This window comes from Enhydra lutris, unplaced genomic scaffold (assembly GCF_002288905.1).
Source record: "Enhydra lutris kenyoni isolate GAN:26980312 unplaced genomic scaffold, ASM228890v2 scaffoldscaffold82, whole genome shotgun sequence".
In the NCBI taxonomy this organism is placed as follows: Eukaryota; Metazoa; Chordata; class Mammalia; order Carnivora; family Mustelidae; genus Enhydra; species Enhydra lutris.
This window is the reverse complement of record NW_019154166.1, coordinates 1,479,501-1,502,039: the sequence shown is the minus strand read 5'-3', so window position 1 is coordinate 1,502,039 and position 22,539 is coordinate 1,479,501. Positions and strand designations below refer to the sequence as shown.

Sequence of the window (22,539 nt, the reverse complement as noted above, 5' to 3'; positions counted from 1 at the left end):
AGGTGGCACACGGCTTCCAGGTTCCAGCCGCCTCCAGGGCCGTCCTGCCGTTTTCTGCCGATAAAGGCAGCAGCTCCCAGGGCTGGAGAGAGGGTCACCAGGGCTGGAGAGAGGGTCACGAGGGCTAGGCTCTGAGAAACACTGGGGGGGCGACAAGGCTGGATGCAGGAGTGGCGAGTGGTTTCCGGAGGACCGTGCTCTGCCCCCGACCCCGGCGGGGCAGACCTCCACAGGTGCGCGCACTCAGCCACACGAGCCCGGGCACAGCCCGGGCACAGCCGGGGAAGTTGGCACAGCGCCGATTTATTGCGGCAGCGAGCACAGGACCGCACCGCAGCGGGTCTTTCAAAATCGGTTTCCTCCAGAAGCGAGTGTGGGGGTCGCAGTCTACATGCACGGCGGGTAGGGCAGATCGGGCACTCGGTTCAAGTAGCCCCCGAGGAAGATGAGGCTGGACCCCACGCCGAAGAGCACCAGGGCGGCCCAGAAGCAGACGTTGTCCAGGGCCTTCCCCATGCGCACCCAGTCGGACACCTCCTGGGGAGGGGCGGACACGAGCTGCCTCTCCCGCGGCGCCAGGGACTGGGGGCCTCCAGGCCATCCCACCCCGGGGCCTGTCCCACCTCGCCGGAGGCCTCCTGGTCCCGCGTGCTCTCGGCCACGAAGTTCACGGCGTCCACGCAACAGCGGACCTCGGGGGCGGCGGCGCCCAGGCTCTGGCAGAGGGCAGCTGGTGGGGCGTCCGGGAGGGAGGGGAGGGTAGGGTCAGCGGGGAGCCCGCCCCGCCACACGCGCCTGCCAGCGCGCTCCCCTCCGCTCACCGGTCCAGACCCCGTGCCGGTGCCTCTGCCCCTCAAACACGAGCTCGCTCCGCGGCTTTTTCAGTATCAGCTCCTCCGCCCGGAGCAGCAGGCCCACGGACGAAGCGCGCCTGGGCGGTGAGGTGGCCCGTGGAGCCTCGGGGGGGCGCGCCCGAACCCAGGAGGCGCGGCAGGAGCTCCAGCAGGACCTGGCGGAGGGGCGGGGTGAACTCGAGGTCCCGCCCACCGGGCCGCCGGCCCCGCCCACCCGGGCCTCGCCCCCGCCCACCCGGCGCTTACGTGGCGCAGCCGAGGGGACATGGTGTGCGTAGTGGGCGTCCGCAGGGACACGTTGAGCACGATGACGCAGTTCATGACGATGACCGTGGCAACCACCATGACGAAGATGAGGTACCTACAAAGGCCGCCGCGCTTGACCTCACAAACGACCCTCCCGGCACGCGAGGCTGCTCCTCCCCGGCGGGCCCAGACGGCGCGCGCGCGGCCCCGATGCCCCCCTTTCCGCCGGCGGCCATGGAGGGGACCCCCAGCTCGCTGGAAACCCTGCTGTGGGTCTACCACTTCCACAGCTCCACGGAGGTGAGGCTCCGCCGGCGGCCCCACCTGGGGCGGGCGTCCCCGGGAGCTCCGCCCGGTGACCCGCCGGCGCCGCCGCCCCCGCTCCTTGCCCAGGTGGCCCTGCAGCCCCCGCTCCTGTCCTCCCTGGAACTCGCCGTGGCCGCAGCCCACGAGTATCTGGAGCAGAGTTTCCGGGAGCTCGAGTCCCTCCAGCCGCGGGAGCCGCAGGGGCCGCCCGCCCCGAAGCCCACCCTGGGGCTGGTGCTGAGAGAGGCTGCGGCCAGCGTCGTGAGCTTCGGCGCCACCTTGTTCGAGGTGGGGCGCGGAGGCTGCCGAGGGGCGGGGAGGCGGCGGGGAAGGGGCGGGAAGCGGCGGGAAGCGGCGGCAGAGGCCCCTGCGCCCCCGCCAACTCCCGCACCCCCACCGCAGATCTCAGCCCTGTGGCTGCAGCAGGAGGTGCGGCGACTGGACGGCGATGCCGGCAGCCCGAGCCCGGGCCCGGCCCCAGGCGCCGGGGACCCGGGCGGAGCGCTGGCCCGGGTAGCCCAGGCGGCGGGGCAGGGGGCTCGGCGAGCGGGGGCTGCGGCGGGCGCGGGGGCCCGCCTGGCGCTGCAGGGGGCGTGGCTGTGCCTGTGCGGGCAGGGCCTGCAGGGCTCCGCCTCCCTCCTGCCGCCGTGGGGGCGCCCGCTGGGCCTCGGGGCGGCCGGGGGACGGGTAAGTTCAGGACGGGGAGGGAGGGGGGAGGAGCCGAGGGCGGCAGGGCTGGCGTGGGGCACTGAGTTGGCCCGCCCCCAGCAGAGATACTCAGGGGACCTCAAGGTGGCGTCCAGCAGCAGCGCGGAGGACGGGGGACCCGAGAACCCGCCGCCGCCCCAGCCCCGCCCCACGCTCGAATAAAGCCCAGGCGGGCCGGGACGGCCGAGCGGCTCCCCGTGTCTCTTGGCCGTAGCCCCGCCCCAGGCTCGCCTGGCCCCGCCCCGCGGCTCCGCCCGCACACGTGGGTCCCGCGCCGCGCCGCCACCTGCCCAGCATCGGGACGCCCAGCGACGTCTCGGGGATCTTCTGCGCGATCAGGAACAGGAAGACGGTCTGGGCCAGCAGGACGTTGATGGACACCGTGCACTTCTGGCCGCCGGCTGGAGGGAGCGCCCGGTGAGGCAGGCCCCGCCGCCAGCCGCGGGCCCGGGGTCTGGCCCCCGCCGCCCCTTACCCTGCGCCGGCAGGAAGTAGGCGAGCAGCACCAGGCCCGATATGAGCACGCAGGGCACGATGATGTTGATGACGTAGAAGAGCGGCTTCCGGCGGATGATGAGCGTGTAGATGACGTCGACCACCCCCGGGCCACCCGCGGAGGCGCTGTTGGGGCGGCGGATCAGCCCGGGGCAGAAGTCGATGGCCCACTCGCCGTTCTCTGCGGTGGGGGCAGGGGCGCGGTCAGCCGGCGCGGGCCGCACACCTGGCCGTGACACCTGGGGCTGCGGGCGGTGGGGAGGTGTGGCCGGCCCGCCCCGACTGGTGGGGTCTCGGGTGATCTGGGCCGTCGGGGCGAAGGCGGTTCCAGCGGAAGGGGGCGGTCCCGCGCCACCGTGGACAGTGCTTTCGGTGGAGGGGCAAGGTTAAGATCAGCTGCCCGGCCTCCATGGCCTGGGGCCACCGCCCTCGGCGGGTCCCCTCCGCAGACCGCGTCTAGGGGCGGGTTTTCGGAGCAAGAGGAGGCCTCACCCGTGTAGGCCTCGGTGTCGATGTCAATGTTGCTGATGGTCTCGCCCTCGTGGTCCACTGCGAAGACGAAGTCCACCTCTTCCGCATTGTAGGTCTGCGAGCTGCGGAGCCAGGGCCAGCGCGTCTGTGCCGCCCGCCGCCCCTGCCCCCGCCCCATCCCATCATCACACCCCCCGCCCCCGCCTCTGAGCGGCTCGCCCCACCGGAAGACGAGCGAGCAGTTCTGCCAGTCGAAGGGGAAGTAGGTGACCTCCACGGCGCAGGTGCTGCGGTAGATGGCCGGGGGCAGCCAGCTCACGTAGCCGCCCTCGTAGATCAGCACGTTGGCGTCGTAGGCCACGCCGAACTGGCCGTCAATGCTGGGGACCCCGAGAGAGCCTGCGTCGGTCAGGCTGCCAACCCCCTGCCCTCCCACCAAGCCCAGCCCACGCCAGGTGCAGCCCCAGGCCCCCAGGCCCTGGCTTCCACTGAACTGAACGATGCTCACTTGTTTTCCAGCACAATCTCTGGGAGCCAGACAAGTTCTGAAGGGACCCGCAGGGTCTCCACGCCCCCAAAATCATCCTTGCTGTAGTTGAGTCGGTAATCCTGCCAGTCCTAAGGAGTGAGGATGGTCGCACAAGTGCCCTGTATTTCCCACCTTGTGCCCGCCAGGAGTTTGGGGGAGGGGGTGGAGACCTGCTGCTGCCCCCCCAGAGCTGACTCACGATTCCGATCCAGACGCTGGTGGTCAGGGTCTCCTCTTTCTCGTTCTGCAGAAACGAGCGGGTCAGGACGGTTGAAGTGGGAGTCCAGAGCCAGGAGTGGAATTCCAGGCTCCGGGGTGGGGGTGGGGTGTCTTACAAGGGAGATGAGGTTGGTCAGGGTGACCTTGAGGGTAATGGTGACCATCTCTTCAGGCTCCTTCACGGGCCGGCACTTGGGGTCGTAGTTGTTGAAGAGATGGTGGTAAAGACGCAGCTCCTCGTTCTCCGCCTCACCGGCACCTGGGGAGGGGTCCAGCCATGGGCTTGCTGCACACCAGGGGCTGGGGGGCTCTCTGCTGCCCCGGGGTCTACACGGGGCTCTGCTGTGAGTGTGCCCCTGAGGCTGTGTGCTTGGCCCGCCTCCTGAGCCCGCCACTGAGTCCGCTTCTCCGTCTCTCGTCTTGGCCCGTCCCTGGGCATCCCTACCCCCGTGCGCGGGATGGAGCCCCGGCCATACCCAGGAGCCGCAGGAGGAGCAGCACGCCCAGCAGAGCCCCTGCCATCCTGTCTGGTCCTCGGGGTTATTCTGAGCTCGGGCAGGCTTCAGGGGGGCAGGCTGGGGTGTGGGAGGGAGGGCGGGCGGGGGTGTTAGTTCCGGGCTGGGTTAGGGGACTGTCACCTAATCCTCTTCCTGCGGCCAGAGACCTCTCGGCCGCTCCCACTGGCAGCTGCCCTGTCCTGGCATCCTTCGCCTGCTGTTTGGCCGCAGACCCGACCCTTTTAAGCTGGGGAGCAAGCCGGGATAGGTGCAGGTCCTCTCAGAGCACCTGGAACCGCACGCTTGGCAGTGGGGGATGGGTAGCCCTGCTCTGAACAAGCCCCAGTGTCCCTGGAGAAGCCGCCCAGTGCAGGTGACCTCCCGAGCCGCCTCTCACTCACGTGGCACACCTTTCCACCCCCCACCCAGCCAGAGTCACAGCAGTGCTGGCAAAGTCCCCACAAAAACCTGGTAGTAAGACAGGCGCCCGCAGGGGAGCACTCGGCAAGAACGGGTCACCTGGCAGGGGGACCCTGCGGCACCAGGGCCTGCCGCCTCCCGCAGCCTGAATCCCAGGTGCGCCCACCCGCCGCCCCTTGAGCCCACGCCCGCTTCTGGCCTCCCTGCTGCCGCCTTGTGGCCGCGCGTGGGAACGCCGGCTTCCCGCCCCAAGCGCCCTTGAACTGAAGTTTTCACCTTAAAGTCTCCTTAGAGGACTCTAATCAATCATCTGAGGTACTTGCTTAAAATCCTAATTCCTAAGCTCCATCCCCAAAGAGCCCTGAGTTAGGGGGATGCCAGGAATCTTGTGTGTTTAAGAAGCTCTCCGGACTCGCGGATGCCGTGGGAGGTGCTGAGCTCTGCACCTTCTGTCCTCCGCCGGCCACGTCCTCACACGAGTCTGGGAAGCCGGGCACCGCCGTCCCAAAGGTGCCAAACAGGGCCCCAGTCAGGTCCGCAGCCGCCCGAGCAGGCGGGCGGTGAAGCGGGAGACGGAGCGATTTGTTTCACCAACCGTGCGCACCTGTGTTCCCGTTACACTGCACCAAACACCTGTCCTTTTGGGGTGTCCTTCCTCGGCCTGTGAGGGCCCTCATCCTCGCGCCCAGGCCACAAGCAAGGACCCCCAAAGGCCAGAGGGTCCGTGCGGCTTGTCCGTTTCCCACAAGTCCTTGAAGCCAATCCTTCCACGCTCTCCCTTCCGGCCCCGCAGAGCGGACCTGTTGCGTCCTGCTCACCTCCGTGCGCGCTGGCGGGTCTCCTGGCTCTGGTTGGGGCTGGTGCCTGCTTTGTGGCCCCCACGTCAGGGCCTGGGCAAGGGCTGCAACAGATGCAGAGATTTACCGGACGTGAGTGCGCCCTCCAAGGTCCCTGTGCTGGCCCAGCCACTCGGGTTCTAGAGCGATAAAGCGGGAGGGAGCAGCCTTCGGGGACAGCAGCGCCGACAAGGGTTGCTGAGTCACCGGGTCACTTGGCCTCCGTGTGTTACCAGAAGCGGCTCTGCAGGCCAGGTGTGCGGTGGGCTTCCGTGAGGGCTGGACAGACAGGACCCGGGTCGGAGGCGAGGGCAGCTCCGGGGACCCACGTGCCGCTCCCCCTTTCCCATCCGGCTCTGCTCCGTGCTGCTCCGGCTCCTGACCAGCCTGACTTTTCTCTCTCCTCTGTAAGCCCCTCTGGGGTGAGGGCTCAGCTTTCTGGTGGCGGCAGCCGCCCTTCTCAGGGCGCCGCAGGTGCAGCCGGGAGCAGGCGTGAGCATGGGGTTGGCCTGAGACTGTCCTGGGTGGGCACAGAGCGGAGCGGGTTCGCTCAGGACAATGACGGCCCGAGGCAGCAAGCTTCCTGCGCAGTGTGGGGTCAGGCACCTGACGGGGGCCTGGGCTTTGTGTTTTTGTGGTGTTTGGGTTTTTTAAAGATTTTATTTGAGAAAGAAAGCACGGAGGCGGAGTGAGAGGGAGAAGCAGGCTCCCCGCTGAGCAGGGAGCCCGGTGCGGGGCTCCATCCAGGGCCCTGAGACCACGATCTGTGCCGAAGGCAGATGCCTCACCGACTGAGCCACCCAGGCATCTGGCTTTGTGTTTCTCTCGTGAGCACCCCACAAAATAGTCTTCCCGGGGATGCCTTGAGCTCCAGGCTGGACCCAGAGATCTCGGCCTAACAGGCAGCTACTCCCTTCGCCAACTCAGAGCAGTGGCCATCCCCCACCCCCACCACAGCTGGGCCCGGATTCTCAGCCATGGGTCCCCTCACAGTCGAGACACCCCAGGCTGGTCTGATGAGACTCCCCCGCACGCAGCAGGAAGAGCCCCCTTCCTTCTGTCAACAGGGAGAGTGGGGTCAGCCAGAGCCGTGTCTAGCCAGCCCTGTTTCCTACACCGTCCCCCTCGCTAGCACCCACGTTCTCTGGTCGCCGAGAGCTTGCTGGTTTACTGTGTTCGGGGCACAAAGCCCAGAGCCACGCACATCAGAGGCACTTGACAAACACTGAACAGGTAAGTCGTGCACATGAAGGAACATCTTCCCAGCATTGTCCCTTCTTTTCCAGCCAGGGGACCCCAGAAGACTGACCAGGTACTCAGAGACGCCTGGCCTCTGGCCAGGGTTGACGGGTCCAGGGGAGGATGCTGGCCCAAGCCCGGCCCGAGGAAGCCCATCCCTGACGATGTCCAGCGGTTCAGGAAGGGGGTGTGCTCTGCTGGGAGTGGGGGCACAGGACCGCACACTTCCATGGGGAGAGACATGACACACCGGGACACAGACGACAGAGGGCCTCTGGCCTCCCCAGCCCTGGCCGGCTGCACTGGCTGTCCCCCGCAGGCTGGTTGGCTTGCATTTCTTTGAACGAGTCACCTCCCCAGTCAGTCCCCCTCTGGCTTAACAACAGTAGCATGAAGAACAGTAAACTAGAGTAAAGGAAACAAAAATGCCCCATAACCCGGCACCTGGAAAGATCCATCTGACTATAAGCAAGCAACGCATGCTGTCCTTAGATGCAGGGAGGGCAAACAGGGAGGGCATAGGCTCTCCCGCGGACCGGACCCCTCCCCAGGCCCCCGGCCAGCAGCACCCTCCGGCCGCCCAGCAGCTCTCCTGCCATCCCCAGAACCCAGTGGCACAGCAGGTCCGGTCACAGAGAGCGGAGAAAACGGGAATTCACAATCCCGCTCTCAAACGCGGGTGCGAGCCCCTCGCTCCCAGAATAGAGCGCTTCCCGACCCTGCAGGATGGAGCAGGGACCTCACTGGGGGAGGTGCACGGGTGGGTGCCCTTGAGAGCAGAGTAGGAGGGCGTCAGGGAGACGGTGGGACGCGGGACACTAAAAAGGCCTAAAGCAGGGGCCGAGGAGTGGGAAGGAAGGTCTGAAATGGGAGAGTGAGTGAGCTCAAGGCCAGGTCAAACCGACCTGAAACCTTAGCGTGGTCGCCGCCTGCCTGACAGGTGCCTTCCCTTACCGTTAGTGCGTCTCCGTACAGGTGTGCGTAGGGAATAGTTGTATAGGGCACGGGGGGGGGGGGGGGGGGCTCAGTCGGTGAGCGGCTGCCTCTGCTCAGGTCATGATCTCAGGGTCCTGGGATCGAGCCCCGCATCGGGCTCTTTGCTTGGCGGGGAGCCTGCTTCCTCCTCTCTCTGCCTGCTTGTGATCTCTGTCTGTCAAATAAATAAATAAAATCTTAAAAAAAAAAGTTCATGCATTAAAAACAAAACCCAAAGTTGGTGCCTTTTGTCAAACTGTTCTCCAAGAAAAGCACATGCACGGACACTGGTCACGGGGGACTGAGGACGAGAACGCTTGTCCTCACATCCTCCCCAGGACAGAAGCGCATTGAGCTTGAAAATTTTTTGCCAAACCCGCAGATGAAAGCCGCGGCTCCTGACTTGGATTGACCTGTGCCGAGGAAGAGGGTCAAGCTGTTTCGGTTCAGTATACGAGAGTCCGAAGATAAAATAGTACATTAATATGGAAAAGAAGACTTAATCAGATAAATCCCGTTGTAACAACTAGAAAACCCATCAAAATAACCAGCAGACCCTCAACTCCCGAATGCCGCTCTCTGGGCCAGATAATGTGCATATGACATGAAACCCAGAAAGCCCTACAGGAAAGCCAGAAGAAGGCCTTTCTTCCCTCCCCTGCAGCCCCAAGTCCAGCCACAAGAGAAAGAAAAACGACAGAATGTTCCTGTAGGGTCAAAACCGTAAACCCAAAGGCAAGCAAACAACAGACTGAGACCAACGGGTCGTGTCCTCGATCGCTGAAAACCGCCCAAGGCTCGCGAGGTCGTGGGGTGCCTGCGCTGCCGGGTGCCACCCCTCAAGGGCACCGATGGGGACCGGGTAGAGACGCCTGTGCGGAGAGGGTGGTGGTCCGGGGTCAGAGGGGAATGCGGGCCAGAGCAGGACGGCCGCTGGTCCCTCAGGAAAGAGATGAGAATGAAGACTCATAATAAAAATCTTTAGCAGGGAGTGGCCAAAACGAGACAGAGTCAGAGATGGGAGAGGGAAGGCAGAGGAAGGGGCATCTGGGGTGGCCGACACAGCCAGGGGTCCCCCCAGCCCGGGAGGACGCCCGCACCCTCCCTAGGATCTGCCTCTTCCCTCACGTGGCTACAGGAGAAAACAAGAGTCGTTGGGGCTCACGGTGCAGGAGAGAAGGGGTCCACTCTGGCCGGCTGGCCACAGGCCATCCAGAACCCACTTCTCTAGAACAGAGGGAGAAAGTGGGAGGGCAGGTCTCAGCATCAGCCAAACATGGACGGTGCATTCCAGGGAACATTCTAGAACATCGTGGGCTTGGCTCCAGAGAGAGAAGGCCACACTACCACACGGATCCTGCTGACGGTTCTGGAAGCCCAGGAGAAGATGGTTCCGAGTGCGAGAAGCGCCTCTGCCAGGAACTCCCGGTTCCCCCCGCACAGCCCCGAGCCGGGCCGTCCTCACACAGGCAGGGCGCGAGAAGCCCTGATAAGCTCCGACTCCCGAGCTCTCCCCACCGGGGACCCTGCTCCGTGCACACAGTGCGTGCTCTGCTCGGACTAGAAGCAGCGGGACTCGGCCTTTTAAAAAAGCCGTGGGTGCGTTTCTCTGTGTAAATTATGACTCCATTTCTAGAAGTCTAAAAAAAAAAAAAAAAAAAAAGTAAGACGGACTGTTGCAGGGCTCCGCAGAGGACTAGCTCCAGGAGCAGACCTGGGCGTCCTAACGGTGAAGAGACCCTTTGAACAATCAAATACTCACAGGGACTGTCCGCTCACCGACATCGCGGGGCGGGTTTTGAGGGTCTTGTCTGTGTTTATGGAGGATGACGGTTGTGAAAGACATGAAACAGGGGCGCCTGGGTGGCTCAGTGGGTTAAGCCTCTGCCTTTGGCTCAGGGAGGCGTCGTCGGGCTCAGAAGCTCAGAAGCCGGCGTCGGGCTCTCTGCTCAGCGGGGAGCCTGCTTCCTCCTCTCTCTCTGCCTGCCTCTCTGCCTGCTTGTGATCTGTCTGTCAAATAAATAAAATTTTTTTTTTTTTAAAGGTGAAATGTTTTTGACAGTATAATGGTCCATGAATGGCCACATCAGTTCTGAAAAATAAAAGGGGATGGGATCACCCCAGCAGATCTTAAAACACCCCACGAAGTTCTGGCAAACAAGCAACGACAAACAAAAACACAAAACACACAAGGACACAGGGGGCCTTGCTTCGCAGCTGACAAGTGAGCGGTGGGAAGCGGGTCAGAGCGGAGAAGCCGCCTGGGCACACACAGAGCATGGTGGCGGCGAACAGTGGGGTGACGTCTGCAAGGGCAGGTGGGATCACAGACGGGGTGAGCCGCTGCCTCCCCCATGGGGGAGCAATGCAGGAAGAAAGCCGAGAGAGCCGCCTCCCTAAGACCTGCCACGACACAAGGGAAGGGCAGGTGGAGGAAGGACTTTAAATCAGCGGGAAAGCTGCGAGGCTAAGAGAGGAGAACGTGGGAGAGTGTTTTGCGACCTTGGAGTGGGATTTTCTTAAACAAGACACCAAGACCACGAACCATGAAAGGAAACACTGATGGCCTGAACACATCACAATTAGGAGTTTCTGCTCAACAAAGGACATCGCGCGCACACACACACACACACACAGATCGGGCTGTTTGCAGAGCTCAGTGGGACCAGTTTCCCTCCTGGAATTCCCAGATCCGGAACCATCGACTCCACCATGGTCCCCCTGAGGGGCACATCCTTAGAGCCCAGGAGACCCCCCGCAGATGGCCCGGTTAGTGGCTTTGCCGGCAAACACTGCGTGGGAACATTCCACACCAGACAACAGTCAGGACGGTTCCTGTGAAGTGAAACCTGCTTCCCAATCACAGGTTTGGTTTTTAGTCCAGTTCTGCCAGTTATGAGGAAAAGGAATACAGTTAAAGCACCTAGAAAGATTTTGGGGCAACTGGGTGGCTCAGTGGGTTAAAGCCTCTGCCTTCCGCTCAGGTCACGATCTCAGGGTCCCGGGCTCTCTGCTCAGCAGGGAGCCTGCTTCCCCTTCTCTCTCTGCCTGCCTCTCTGCCTCCTTGTGATCTCTGTCAACTAAATAAAACCTTTAACAAATAAAAATAAAAAAAATAAAGCACCTACAAAGATTTTTTCAAGCTTCCCGGCAATGATGGAACCCCACGAGGGTCACTGAGGGGAGCCGCGGTTTGCAGGCCAAAGTCTAATCGGGAACAGGGTATTTGCGCTGGATCCACACATCTCCCCACAAAAGCACTTCTTAGCAACAAAAGGAAAAACAGGATCTTGACCGTGGGAAAGCGCACGGGGTCCACCTTAACCACTGGCAGAGCGAACCTTGCCAGAAATAGGTCAAATTGACATAAAGTGTTTGCTGATACGATTGGCCCAAGAAAGCCACAGTCCCCACCAGAAATGCGCACCCCAAGTCCAGCCATGAGAGACGTGAGACAAACGGAGGGAGATTCTGCACAGTTGAGGGAACTTCCACATAACTACCCGATTGTGGCTTTCAAAAATGTCAAAGTCCAAAGAATAAAGACAGTTACAGGAAACCAGAGAGCTGCGGTCTCCAGTGGGATCCTGGGCTTGGGTGGGGGCGGGGGGCTCGAAAGGACATCTTTTTGGACAGTCGGCGAAATGGGAACGTGCACCGTAGATCAACTTCCTGAATTAGCAAGCGTACTGCAGTCATGTCAGAAAATGTCCCTGTTCTTAGGAAACACACATGGAAATGTGAGAGGCAGAGGGACACGATGTCTCTGCATTCGTCTGAGATGGTTCAGGAGAAAACACTTGAGAGATAAAGCCAATGAGACAAAATGTGAACAAATGGTGAGTCTGGGCCAAGTTGATACAGAAAATTAACCCTCACACGGCGTGTTTGTTGCCGATGGTGAGAAACTGAGAAGTTGGCCGTGGGAAGGTAGCCAAAGCCACGGGGGAGATTTCCGCTTCTGGGAGGTGGGAGTGGATGTGCTTTTCCCCTGTGCGACCCACTGAGTCCAGCTAAACTCCAGAACATTCTGTATAAACACACAGGTGAAGGAGTCGGCAATTAGAAGCAGGCACAGACAAAATAATATTAATAATAATAATAATATCCCAACAAAAGGCTGCTTGCGCTAGCCAAAGGACCAGGGGAGGGGTAGCCTAACAAGGCAGACCTTGGACAACAGGGGGCACCTGGGAGCTCAGTGGGTGAAGCCCTGGCCTTCGGCTCAGGTCATGGTCCCAGGATCATGGGATCAAGCCCTGCGTTGGGCTCTCTGCTCAGCGGACAGCCTGCTTCTTCCTCTGCCTGCTGCTCCATCTGCTTGTGCTCTCTCTCTGACAAATAAATAAACTCTTAAAAAAAAAAAGGGGGGGGCGCCTGGGTGGCTCAGTGGATTGGGCCGCTGCCTTCGGCTCAGGTCATGATCCCAGGGTCCTGGGATCGAGTCCCGCATCGGGCTCTCTGCTCAGCTGGGAGCCTGACTCCTCCTCCTCTCTCTCTCTCTGCCTGCCTCTCTGCCTGCTTGTGATCTCTCTCTGTCAAATAAATAAATAAAATCTTTAAAAAAAATTAAAAAAATTAAAAAAAGGAACTTGGAAAATCGCCCCTCTATTCCTGACAAATATCACAGACCAAAGAGTGAGCCTAGATTTCCAACCTCCCCGGGCTCGTTATGAGGCGCCCCAACATCCCTGCTGGGGTGGGGGGCTTGGGGTGAGGCAGCCGGTGACCACAGGGGAGCCTGGGTTTCCATCCAGGCTGTCGCGAGGCACCCCTTCCCCTCCCCGCTGCGGGGCCTCAGTGGAGGCAAGGCGGGTCGGGACTGGTACTCATCTTTGCACTTAGGAGGCCACAGGGAGCGCCTGGGGAGCTGGGACCCCCCACTCTCACCCCAGCAGGTGCCAACAGAACCTGAGGGGGCACTTGAACCTCTAACTCTGACTGGCAGTGCCTCTCCTCGCCAGAGCGGTGTCAGGAAAAGTCAGCTGGAGCAGAAAGGTTTTAGACCCAGACTCTCATAAAATAACACAAGAATGGCCGTGTTTCCATTAAAAATACGTATATATCATTTCTCATGCCAAGAACTGCAAAGACCTCAACATGAATGGCAGAGACAACCAGCCGCTGCCAACAGGTGCAGGGCGGAGGTGTGAGGGTTCTGGAGAAGATCTTAAAGCGGCCGGACCAAAATGCTCAAACGAGACATTACGGACGCGCTTGAAGCAGATGCAGACCTGACTTCGGCAAAGGCACGGAAGGTCCACAGACGAGCCAGAGGGAGACTGTGCGGCTGACGGCAGGACAGCTGACATTAAAGCTCAGGGCGGGGGCCTCGCAACACAACAGAGGGAACAGAGAAATGAATCAGGGCGCCAGGAGATACAGCTACGGAAATCACCCATTCCGAACAACAGAGAAAACAGACTTCAGAAAGGTGGGGTTTGGGGGCCCCTGGGCGACTCCATTGGTTACGCGTCCAGCTCTGGATTTCAGCTCAGGTCGTGATCTCAGGGTCGTTGAGATCGAGCCCCGCATCAGGTTCCTCGCTCAGTGCGGAGTCTGCTGGAGATTCTCACTCTCTCTACCCTTCCCCCTCCTCGTGCTCACTCTCTCTAATAAATAAATACAATAAATCTTAAAAAAACAAAAAAAGGAATAACCCAAAGATAAGACTCCCCAAAATAAACACGGAATGACCCTACGACCAGCAATTGCACTTCTGGGCATTTCCCCAGGGAAACGAAGACGTATGCTCACAGAAAAATCTATACGCTGATGTTTAAGGCAGATTTATTTGTAACAGCCGACAACTGGAACCTTCCGGGGGTGAATGGTTACGCCGCACTCCGTTCACACAGTGGACTACCGCCCAGCCACAAGAAGAAATGCGCTACTGCTGGGTGCTCCGAACCACAGAAACGTGCTGGGTGGAGAAAAGCCAAGTCCCCAAGGTCATACACTGCACGATTCCCACATGACAAGACTGCAGAACCGAGGGACAGAGCAGCGGGTGTCAGGGGAAGGAAGGGAGCTGAGTGTGGGTGTAAAGGGGCCACAGGAGGGACCCTTATGGTGAGAACAATGTCCATCTCCAGGTTGTGATATGGTCCTGTGGGTTTGCAAGATGTTGCCAACGGGGGAAACTGGATGGAGGGGCATGCGGGAGCCCTCCCTGTCTCATTTCCTACAACTGCACATGAACCTACAATGGCCTCAAAGAAACGCTAAGTGTTTGAAAAGCTACCTGAAATTTAAAAAATTCCTTTGCATGCAACTCTACTTAAAAAAAATGGAAAATATAATTTTTACCTCTTTTTTTAAGATTTTATTTATTTATTGGACAGAGAAAGAGATCACAAGTAGGCAGAAAGGCAGGCAGAGAGCGGGAAGGGGGAAGCAGGCTCCCTGCTGAGCAGAGAGCCCGATGGGGGACTCGATCCCAGGACCTTGGGACCACGACCTGAGCAAAAGGCAGAGGCTTTAACCCACTGAACCACCCAGGCACCCCTAATTTTTACCTCTTAAAGCTCATTATGTTGCAAGTAAATATCCCAATACCAACTTTTTTTTTTTTTTAAGAAATAAGCAGATTTTTGGCTCACAGAATGTCACAATTAGTTCGATACAACATCTTTGTGATACCAATGGTTTTTTTTCCCACTTTTTTTTTTTTTTAATGCCTTTCCTGACATTAGCTTCATCCTAAGACCACATCCCCTTGGGATCACAAGCCCGTCCAGGGTTACATATCTCCTGTCCACATCTAGAGAAAGCGTGCCTTCTCCAACCCTCCCACAGAAGTCACGGGCCCCCTTATGAAAGGTACCTGCTTGCCTTCTGTTTCCGTGCCTGGACCAGTCTCACCTGACCACGGGATGCTCTGAACTGCTTCTGTCAGGCTCCTGGCTCGGGCCCCGGGGCCTGGCTGAGGTCCGCTTCTGCAGCGGGAATAGAATCATTCCCACCAAGAACCCTAAGGATGGAGGCAGAGTGATTTTTCAAGAGATAAAAAAGAAATCTGAGTGGACCTTGAGGTGGTAGGTCTCCAGCTAATGTCTCCTGCACAAGCTCTTTAAAAATGAACCACAGGGGCACCTGGGTGGCTCAGTGGGTTAAAGCCTCTGCCTTCGGCTCAGGTCATGATCTCGGAGTCCTGGGACCGAGCCCCGTATCGGGCTCTCTGCTCAGCGGGGAGCCTGCTTCCTCCTCTCTCTCTCTGCCTGCCTCTCTGCCTGCTTGTGATCTCTGTCTGTCAAATAAATAAATAAAATCTTTTAAAAAATAAAAAAATAAATAGGGACGCCTGGGTGGCTCAGTTGGTTAAGCAGCTGCCTTCAGCTCAGGTCATGATCCCAGCGTCCTGGGATCGAGTCCCACATCGGGCTCCTTGCTCATCGGGGAGCCTGCTTCTCCCTCTGCCTCTGCCTGCCATTCTGTCTGCCTGTGCTTGCTCTCTCTCTTTCTCTCTCTCTGACAAATAAATAAATAAAATCTTAAAAAAAAAAATAGTATGTCATTTTATAAGTGATGAACCTGAGCCTTAGAGAAATAAATAGGTCACAGCCTATAAAAAATATAGTAGCTATGGGACGCCTGGGTGGCTCAGTTGGTTAAGCAGCTGCCTTCGGCTCAGGTCATGATCCCAGCGTCCTGGGATCGAGTCCCACATCGGGCTCCTTGCTCATCGGGGAGCCTGCTTCTCCCTCTGCCTCTGCCTGCCATTCTGTCTGCCTGTGCTTGCTCTCTCTCCCTCTCTCTCTCTGACAAATAAATAAATAAAATCTTTAAAAAAATAAAATAAAATAAAATAAAAAATAAATAAAAAATAAAAATGAACCACAGCCAGAACACTGAATTGGATTCTTTGGCTGAGATCACCTCTGCCTAACTTAGTGTGACAGAAACTAGGTGGGAAGAAGCAGGACTCACTGGGCACAGGTGAGTGCGGACAGTCCAGGACGGCCCAGGGATCAGGCAGCAATGGGGCCTCAGTAGGAGGAACCGCTCTATGCTTTTCCTGAGCACTTTGCTGAAATGAATGCTGCCCAGTTCTATTTTCTCTTGCCTGTCGCCACACTCACCATTTGAAATCCTAGGACGAGAACAGTCGTCCATGATTAGGTTACAGCCAGGAGCTAAACTCGGGTGGTGACAGGAAGTAAGCAGTGGAAGGAGCTTCCGAAAGACATTTGGGTTTCCAAAGTGGGAGGGCAAGGTGCCTGCTTCTCTACTCCTGTCAAGTCTGTGCTCCTCTAGGGAGAGGCAACCTCCCAAAATGAAACTGGGGTCCTCTTATCCAAGAGGAATGGATGCTGAATTTAAAGAATTACACATATTCCCCTTAGGTTTTACGTGATAAAGTACGTTAAATGGATCAAAGAATTATTCAGATGAAAAGTATTGGGGCGCCTGGGTGGCTCAGTTGGTTAAGCAACTGCCTTCGGCTCAGGTCATGATCCTGGAGTTCCGGGATCGAGGCCCACATCCGGCTCCCTGCCAAGCAGGGAGCCTGCTTCTCCCTCTGACCTCTTCCCTCTCATGCTCTCTTTCTCTCTCATTCTCTCTCTCCCAAGTAAATAAATAAAATCTTAAAAAAAAAAAGAAAAGTATGAATTAAGTGGATTTTCCTGAAAAGCAAGAAAGATTGAAAATAAGGGAACTAAGATTTCAACTCAAGAAGGTAGGAAGAGAACATGAAAATAAGCTCAAAACATGAAGAATTATTTTTTTTAAAGATTTTATTTATTTATTTGTCAGAGAGAGAGAGAGAGAGAGAGCACAGGCAGACAGAGTGGTAGAGGGAGAAGCAGGCTCCCTAAGGAGCAAGGAGCCCGACGCGGGACTCGATCCCAGGACCCTGGGATCATGACCTGAGCCGAAGGCAGCCGCTTAACCAACTGAGCCACCCAGGCGTCCCAAAACATGAAGAATTATTAAAAGTGGAAGCAGACATTCATCATCAAACAGAAAAAAAAGCCAGCAATTGTCTAGTAAAACTAATCAATCTGGTTCTTTGACTAGTCCAATAAAAGAGACTAATCTTTGGCAAGTCCAGTGAGGGAAAAAGAGGAGGTGGGGAGAGGGAGAGAGAGAAAAGACAAGGGCTCATAAGCGCAAAATGGAGATTTTAACAAATGATAAGAGTAAACATATTCAAACCTGCCAAATAAATTTGAATAGCCACATGCAAGATATTCTATGAGAAACTACCAACTACCAACACTGACTCAAGAAACCTCGAAAGACCAAAAATCATAGAAATTGGAAAGGTAGTCCAGAAGCTATCCCCCAAATGGCATCCAGTCCAGATGGTTTTATAGGTGAATTCCACCAACCCTGCATTGAATGGAAAATCCCTGTGATCTCTAACTTTTCCAGACAATATAAAATTTTCCAACTTAATTATTAAAGCCAGCATAACTCTGGTAACAAAGCGAAACAAACAAACAGAAAAAGGCAAAGCCCCTCAAAAGAAATCTATGAGCCACTTCTATTTTCTAAGTTAGATGGAAAAACCTCTAAGTAAAATGTGAGCAAACCAACCTAGTATTGAAAGAATAATTCCTGGGGCACCTGGGGGGGGCTCAGTCATTAAGCGTCTGCCTTTGGCTCAGGTCATGATCTCCTGGGATCGATCCCTGCATCGGGCTCCCTGCTTGGCAGGAAGCCTGCTTCTCCCTCTCCCTCTCCCCCTGCTGGTGCTCTCTCTTTGGCTGTCTCTCTCACTCTCTATCAAATAAATAAAATCTTAAAAAAAAAAAAATTCCTATTGGCCAAGTAGTGTTCATTCCAAGCATTCAAAGATGCAAAATTAGGGAGCCACTGGGTGGCTCAGTGGGTAAAGCCTCTGCCTTCAGCTCAGGTCATAATCTCAGGGTCCTGGGATCGAGGCCCACATCAGGCTCTCTGCTCAGTGGGAAATCTGCTTCCCTCTCTCTCTGCCTGCCTCTCTACCTACTTGTGATCTCTGTCTGTCAAACAAACAAATAAAATCTTTTTTTAAAAAAGGGCGAAATTAGAAAAAAAAAATTCAGAACGTTGCCATGTGAGGAATGTGAAACACAGATCACGCAGATCACATCAGTAGGTTCCAAACCAGAGGAATCCCTTTTCTGCGTCTGCAAAAGCCTTCCATTTAGCAATGTTTGGAGCAGCCAAATCGGGCTCCTATACAGAAGCTAAAGTCACCAGACTTGGTTTCCCAGACTTCCTTGCAACCGGGTCACAGGCGTATGACTAATCTGAGTGACACCCAGACTTTGAACGGGAGCTGGCCCCACAAAGGAGGAGGGGGGTCCGGGATCCCCTCTGCGCAGGGAGGTCGTGGTGACACGGAGTCTCCACGGCTCAAGCAGTGTGGGCTTCGGGGACCTGGTCTTGGAGCAGGAGCAGGTTCTGCTCACCCAACTGGTTCTGCCACTTCTGCTCCGGGCTCCGCAGTTCCCAGTCTGGTTCTCTGGCCCTTACTGGGAAGTCTGTGAATGCTGAACAAATAAATTCCTTTTCATCCTAAACTCACCAGGACATTCTCTGTTGCCTACAAGGAGAAACCCTAATACCAGTATATCAACAATCAGCACCCCTAAGGCCCCACACGCCTCCTCATGGCCTCTCTCCGCAGCCTCTCCCTATACTTCCCGATGCTCGCGTCCTCGTGTCGCCCGCGTTCTCAAGGACTTCTTGTGGTCGGCAAAGTATATAAATGTCAAGTGTTGGAGTAACTTACATTTGGTTCAAGTGTCCCCAGTGGGGAAGTGAGCAGACAGTAGCAGACTCACGTGGTTGTATGATGTCCCTTCCAGGGGACAGGAGGAGGGACATTTTAATCATTGGAAGGGGTGATGGACCAACAGACACGGTGGCTGATTTGCTGAAACAGGGCACCTCACTTGGTCTCGGGAAGTTTGGTTCTGTTTTCAAGTCATCTCTACACCCAACGTGGGGCTCGAACTCATGACCCCAAGATCAAGAGTCACATGCTCTACCGACTGAGCCGGCCGGCCAGGTGCCGCGGTGCTGGGCGGTCTTAAAAGGCTTTCCAGGTAAGTACAGGTTGGGCACAAGGTGTGGAAGGGGTGAGAAGACAGTCCAGGCACAGGAAAGAAAGAAAGAAAAGGGTCTCCCGGAGTGAAAGGTGGAGTGGAGCGCTAAGAGACGGGGCTGGACTCGTGGGCAAGGGTCAGATCACACAGGACCTCGGAGGCCATGTCAGGGAGGCCCTGTAGGCAGTTCTGGAAGACCACTCCGGTCGGGGATGGGGAGAAGGGAGGTCAGGGCGTCAGGAGACCAGCTGGGAGAATGTTGCTGTGAAGCCGGAGAGAAGAGCTGGTGTCCCAGACTTGGCATGGAGGCAGCGGGGACGAAAAGAAGCGGATTTGGGAGAGATCAGGAGGTAAAACCAGTAGGACTTGGTGGCAGGTTGGATGGGGGGTGAAGAAGGGAAGGGGCAAGGATGACCGTCAGGGATTCTATTTGTACTGCCTGAGTGTCTGAGTGCGGGGGGCGGTGACTGTGCTGTTCACCGGGTCGGACAACACAGGCGGATCAACTATTTGGAGAGATGATGAGCTTAGCTTTGAACATGTAGTTTCAATGCTCTTGGGACATCCAGGGAATCCAAAAGGCAGAGGGACCTGGGTGTTTGGGTCTCCGGAGAGGGGTCTGGGTCAGAGCAGAGGTGAGCCACTGGGGCGGGTGTATGGGGTTTGACAGGAAGGGAATGAACGAGGGCAATGTTGAGTGTTCGTGGAGCACAAGAAAAGGAGAGATTCAAAGACCGAGCTCGGGGGGGAGCCTGGCTTTCCACGAAGGACAGAGGAAGGGGAATCTACAGAGACTGAGAAAGGCCAGAGAAGTCAGCGGGAAATGAGTGGCCTGAGTGCCAAGGTTGGAGAGGCCGTGGGTATGCAGTGCAGAAAGCGGGTAAGATCATAATGGGAAGTGTCCGGCAGCTACAGAGGGGTGGGGGGCGCTGGTGACCTCGACCACAGTGGAGCCAGTGGGTTGGGGGGACCCGTGCTAGAGAGGGGGAAGGTGGAGGGCGGTCAGGGTTAAAATTGGCAACTGTGAAGGGGAAGCAAGTGGCAGCCAGAGACTGGGCTCGGAGGTAGTTGGAGGAGTCCGCTCCCAATCCACCCCATGGAGATGGGAAGTGGGAGAAAGAGAGCCACAGGGAGGGCTGGGGACGGTTGTGGAAGGAGGTGATAAGGGCCTGTGTCCGGGAGGGCCACTGTTCCCGGGTCACAGGAGGGAGTCCCTATCGGGCCGGCATTTCCTCCCCATGCCCATCCCCTTCCTGCCCCTGCCTAGGCTCTCCGTGGAGCTGGAAGAGAGCAGGGCAGAGTCACACCCTGTGAGCAGCTCTGTGCCCTCGGAGGTCCTTCTGCCTGCCTGTAAGCTTGAGCTGGGGCCGGGGGTCGAGGCCGCTGAGGCACAGATAAGAATCTAGAACGTGGGGCCGTGGGGCCGTGGGGCTAGCAGTTTAGGCTTCGGGGGGCAAGGGTGGGAGAGGGCAGTGGGGAGGACAGGAGCTGGGGTTGGGTTTCTGGTGGGTGCGCTGCAGCAGGGGCTCGAATCTGGGGGAATGATGCCCAGCGCCCACAAGGTGCCCACTCATGTCCCCCCGCCCCCAGGTCCCCATGCCTCTCCTCTTGCTGCTGCTCCTGCTGCCACGCCTGTCGTACCCCCAGGAGGTCTGCGAGGTCTCCCAGGTGACCACCCTGATGGAAGTGAACTGTGACAACAGGGGCCTGAAGGTGCTGCCCGCGAATCTGCCGGGCAACACGGCCATCCTCCACCTGAGCGCGAACCCCCTGGGCGCCTTCTCCACAGCATCTGTGCAGTCTCTGACCCGGCTGGCGCGGCTGTACCTGCGTCAGAGCCAGCTAACCAGCCTGCAGCTGGAGGGGACGCTGCCTCGGCTGGAGAAGCTGGTCGTGTCCCACAATAAGCTGAAGAGCCTGCCCTTGCTGGGACAGGCACTGCCAGCCCTCGCCATCCTGGACGTCTCCTTCAATGAGCTGACCTCGCTGTCTCCCGGCACTCTGAGCGGCCTGGGTGGGCTCCGCGAGCTCTACCTGCGAGGAAACAAGCTCAAGACTGTGCCCCCGGGGCTCCTGCGGCCCGTGCCCCAGCTGGAGAAGCTCAGCCTGGCCGACAACAAGCTGAATGAACTGCCCCTGGGGCTCCTGGACGGGTTGGGGACCCTGGACACCCTCTACCTCCAAGGGAACTGGCTGCGCTCCGTACCCAAGGGCTTCTTTGGGAATGGCTTCCTGTCTTTCACTTTTCTCCACAACAACCCCTGGTCCTGTGACTGTGAGATCCTCTATTTTGCTCGCTGGCTGGACAGAAACTCTGACAAAGTCTACTTGTTCAAAGAGGGTGAAGACGCCAAGGCCATGACTCCCGACGTGGCGAGCGTGCGATGCGTCAACTTGGCCAACATACCCGTCTACACCTACCCAGGGAAGGGTTGCCCCAGTCTTGGGGATGAGGATGACCTAAGCTATGATGACTACGATAACGAGGAAGAGGTGGGAAAGGTCTCTGCCACGCGGGCTGTGGTCAAGTTCTCCACAAACACCAGAGCCCACACAACGCAGTGGGCCCCGCCGCACTCAGCATCCGCGGCTCCCCCACACCGCCACGTGCCCCATCCGCCTTCCACCCTCGTGTCTGTGAAGAACCAGAGCCTGTTCCCTACCGCGCCAGAGCCCAGGACGCCCATCGCGCCCCACCCCCCACCCCCCACCCCCCTAAAGCCCACCATGTCCCACCCCACACCCTCCACCATGCCCCAGCCCATGACCTCGACCACCCCAGGGCTCATCACGACTTCTACCACGCCCCCGACCGCCCCAGAGCCTACCACGACCTCCACCATGGCCCCCACCACCCCACAGCCCCCCATCACAATTCCAACCACCCCAGGGCTCAGCACAACTTCTACCACGCCCCCGACCGCCCCAGAGCCCACTACCCCCACCACCACCCCAGAGCCCATGACGACTCTAATTCTCTCTGAACTGACCACATTCTTTGAGATCCCAAAATTAACCTCACTCCCTACCATCTTGGGATACCCAGTAAGCCCCTCATCTGTCCACCTCCCAGGGGCCCACGAGGGGGTTCGAGGGAATCTGGAGAGCTCCAGAAACGACCCTTTGCTCAACCCTGACTTCTGCTGTCTCCTCCCCCTGGCCTTCTATGTGCTGGGTCTTCTCTGGCTTCTGTTTGCCTCTGTGGTCCTCATCGCGCTGCTGGCCTGGGCCAGGCACGCAGAGTCACGGGGCCCAGCCACACACACGACACATCTGGAGCTTCAGAGGGGAAAGCAAGTGACCATGCCCCGGGCCTGGCTGCTTTTCTTTCAAGGGTCCCTCCCTACTTTCCGCTCCAGCCTCTTCCTGTGGGTACGGGCTAACGGCCGCGTGGGGCCTCTGTGGGCAGGACGACGGCCCTCGGCCCTTAGTCTGGGTCGGGGTCAGGACCTGCTAGGCACAGTGGGCACTAGGTACGCAGGCCACAGTCTCTGAGGGTGAGCGGTTTGGGGACCTGCAGAGGCTGTGATGGCTTTTCTCCTCAGATCTAGGTGGGGGTGGGTGGGCAAGGAGTATGGGGTCGGGGGGGAGGACTTCATCACTTTTCCTTTACCAGAAACCTCCTCTTCACAGCACATGCACAACCTCGGCGGGACAGCAGGGGTGGAGAGGAGCGGTGGGTCACAGAACAAAGCTCCCGGG

The 22,539-nt window shown here is 58.1% G+C and overlaps 3 protein-coding genes across 3 annotated transcripts; 2 read left to right on the top strand and 1 right to left on the bottom strand.

Annotated features, from left to right (window-relative positions):
* Positions 1–337: 337 nt before the first annotated feature.
* On the bottom strand, positions 338–4,350 carry LOC111161201 (cholinergic receptor nicotinic epsilon subunit). The gene is given in 13 exon segments (XM_022524779.1): positions 338–537; positions 624–730; positions 822–966; positions 968–1,009; positions 1,101–1,215; positions 2,401–2,515; positions 2,590–2,790; positions 3,102–3,202; positions 3,305–3,460; positions 3,589–3,698; positions 3,809–3,853; positions 3,945–4,087; positions 4,305–4,350. Coding segments are annotated over 13 exon segments (1,476 nt in total). The 3' UTR covers positions 338–387.
* Positions 1,335–2,276, top strand: LOC111161202 (chromosome unknown C17orf107 homolog). Its single transcript, XM_022524780.1, has 4 exons — positions 1,335–1,400; positions 1,494–1,694; positions 1,809–2,093; positions 2,178–2,276. The coding sequence occupies exons 1-4, from the start codon at positions 1,335–1,337 to the stop codon at positions 2,274–2,276; spliced, it is 651 nt and encodes a 216-aa protein (XP_022380488.1).
* Positions 4,351–20,433: 16,083 nt separating the features above from the next.
* LOC111161057 (glycoprotein Ib platelet alpha subunit) lies at positions 20,434–22,332 on the top strand. Its single transcript, XM_022524515.1, has one exon. It carries the CDS (start codon positions 20,434–20,436, stop codon positions 22,330–22,332), a length of 1,899 nt encoding a protein of 632 aa, XP_022380223.1.
* The last annotated feature ends 207 nt before the right edge of the window (positions 22,333–22,539 follow it).

What these genes read in the sequence shown, in the direction of transcription:
- LOC111161202 (XM_022524780.1), top strand. Translation starts at nt 1,335, where the DNA reads ATGGAGGGGACCCCCAGCTCGCTGGAAACCCTGCTGTGGGTCTACCAC. An exon ending in TCGGCGCCACCTTGTTCGAG is followed by an intron (nt 1,695 to 1,808) that starts GTGGGGCGCGGA and finishes CCCCCACCGCAG; the next exon opens with ATCTCAGCCCTGTGGCTGCA. An exon ending in TCGGGGCGGCCGGGGGACGG is followed by an intron (nt 2,094 to 2,177) that starts GTAAGTTCAGGA and finishes CGCCCCCAGCAG; the next exon opens with AGATACTCAGGGGACCTCAA.
- LOC111161057 (XM_022524515.1), top strand. Translation starts at nt 20,434, where the DNA reads ATGCCTCTCCTCTTGCTGCTGCTCCTGCTGCCACGCCTGTCGTACCCC.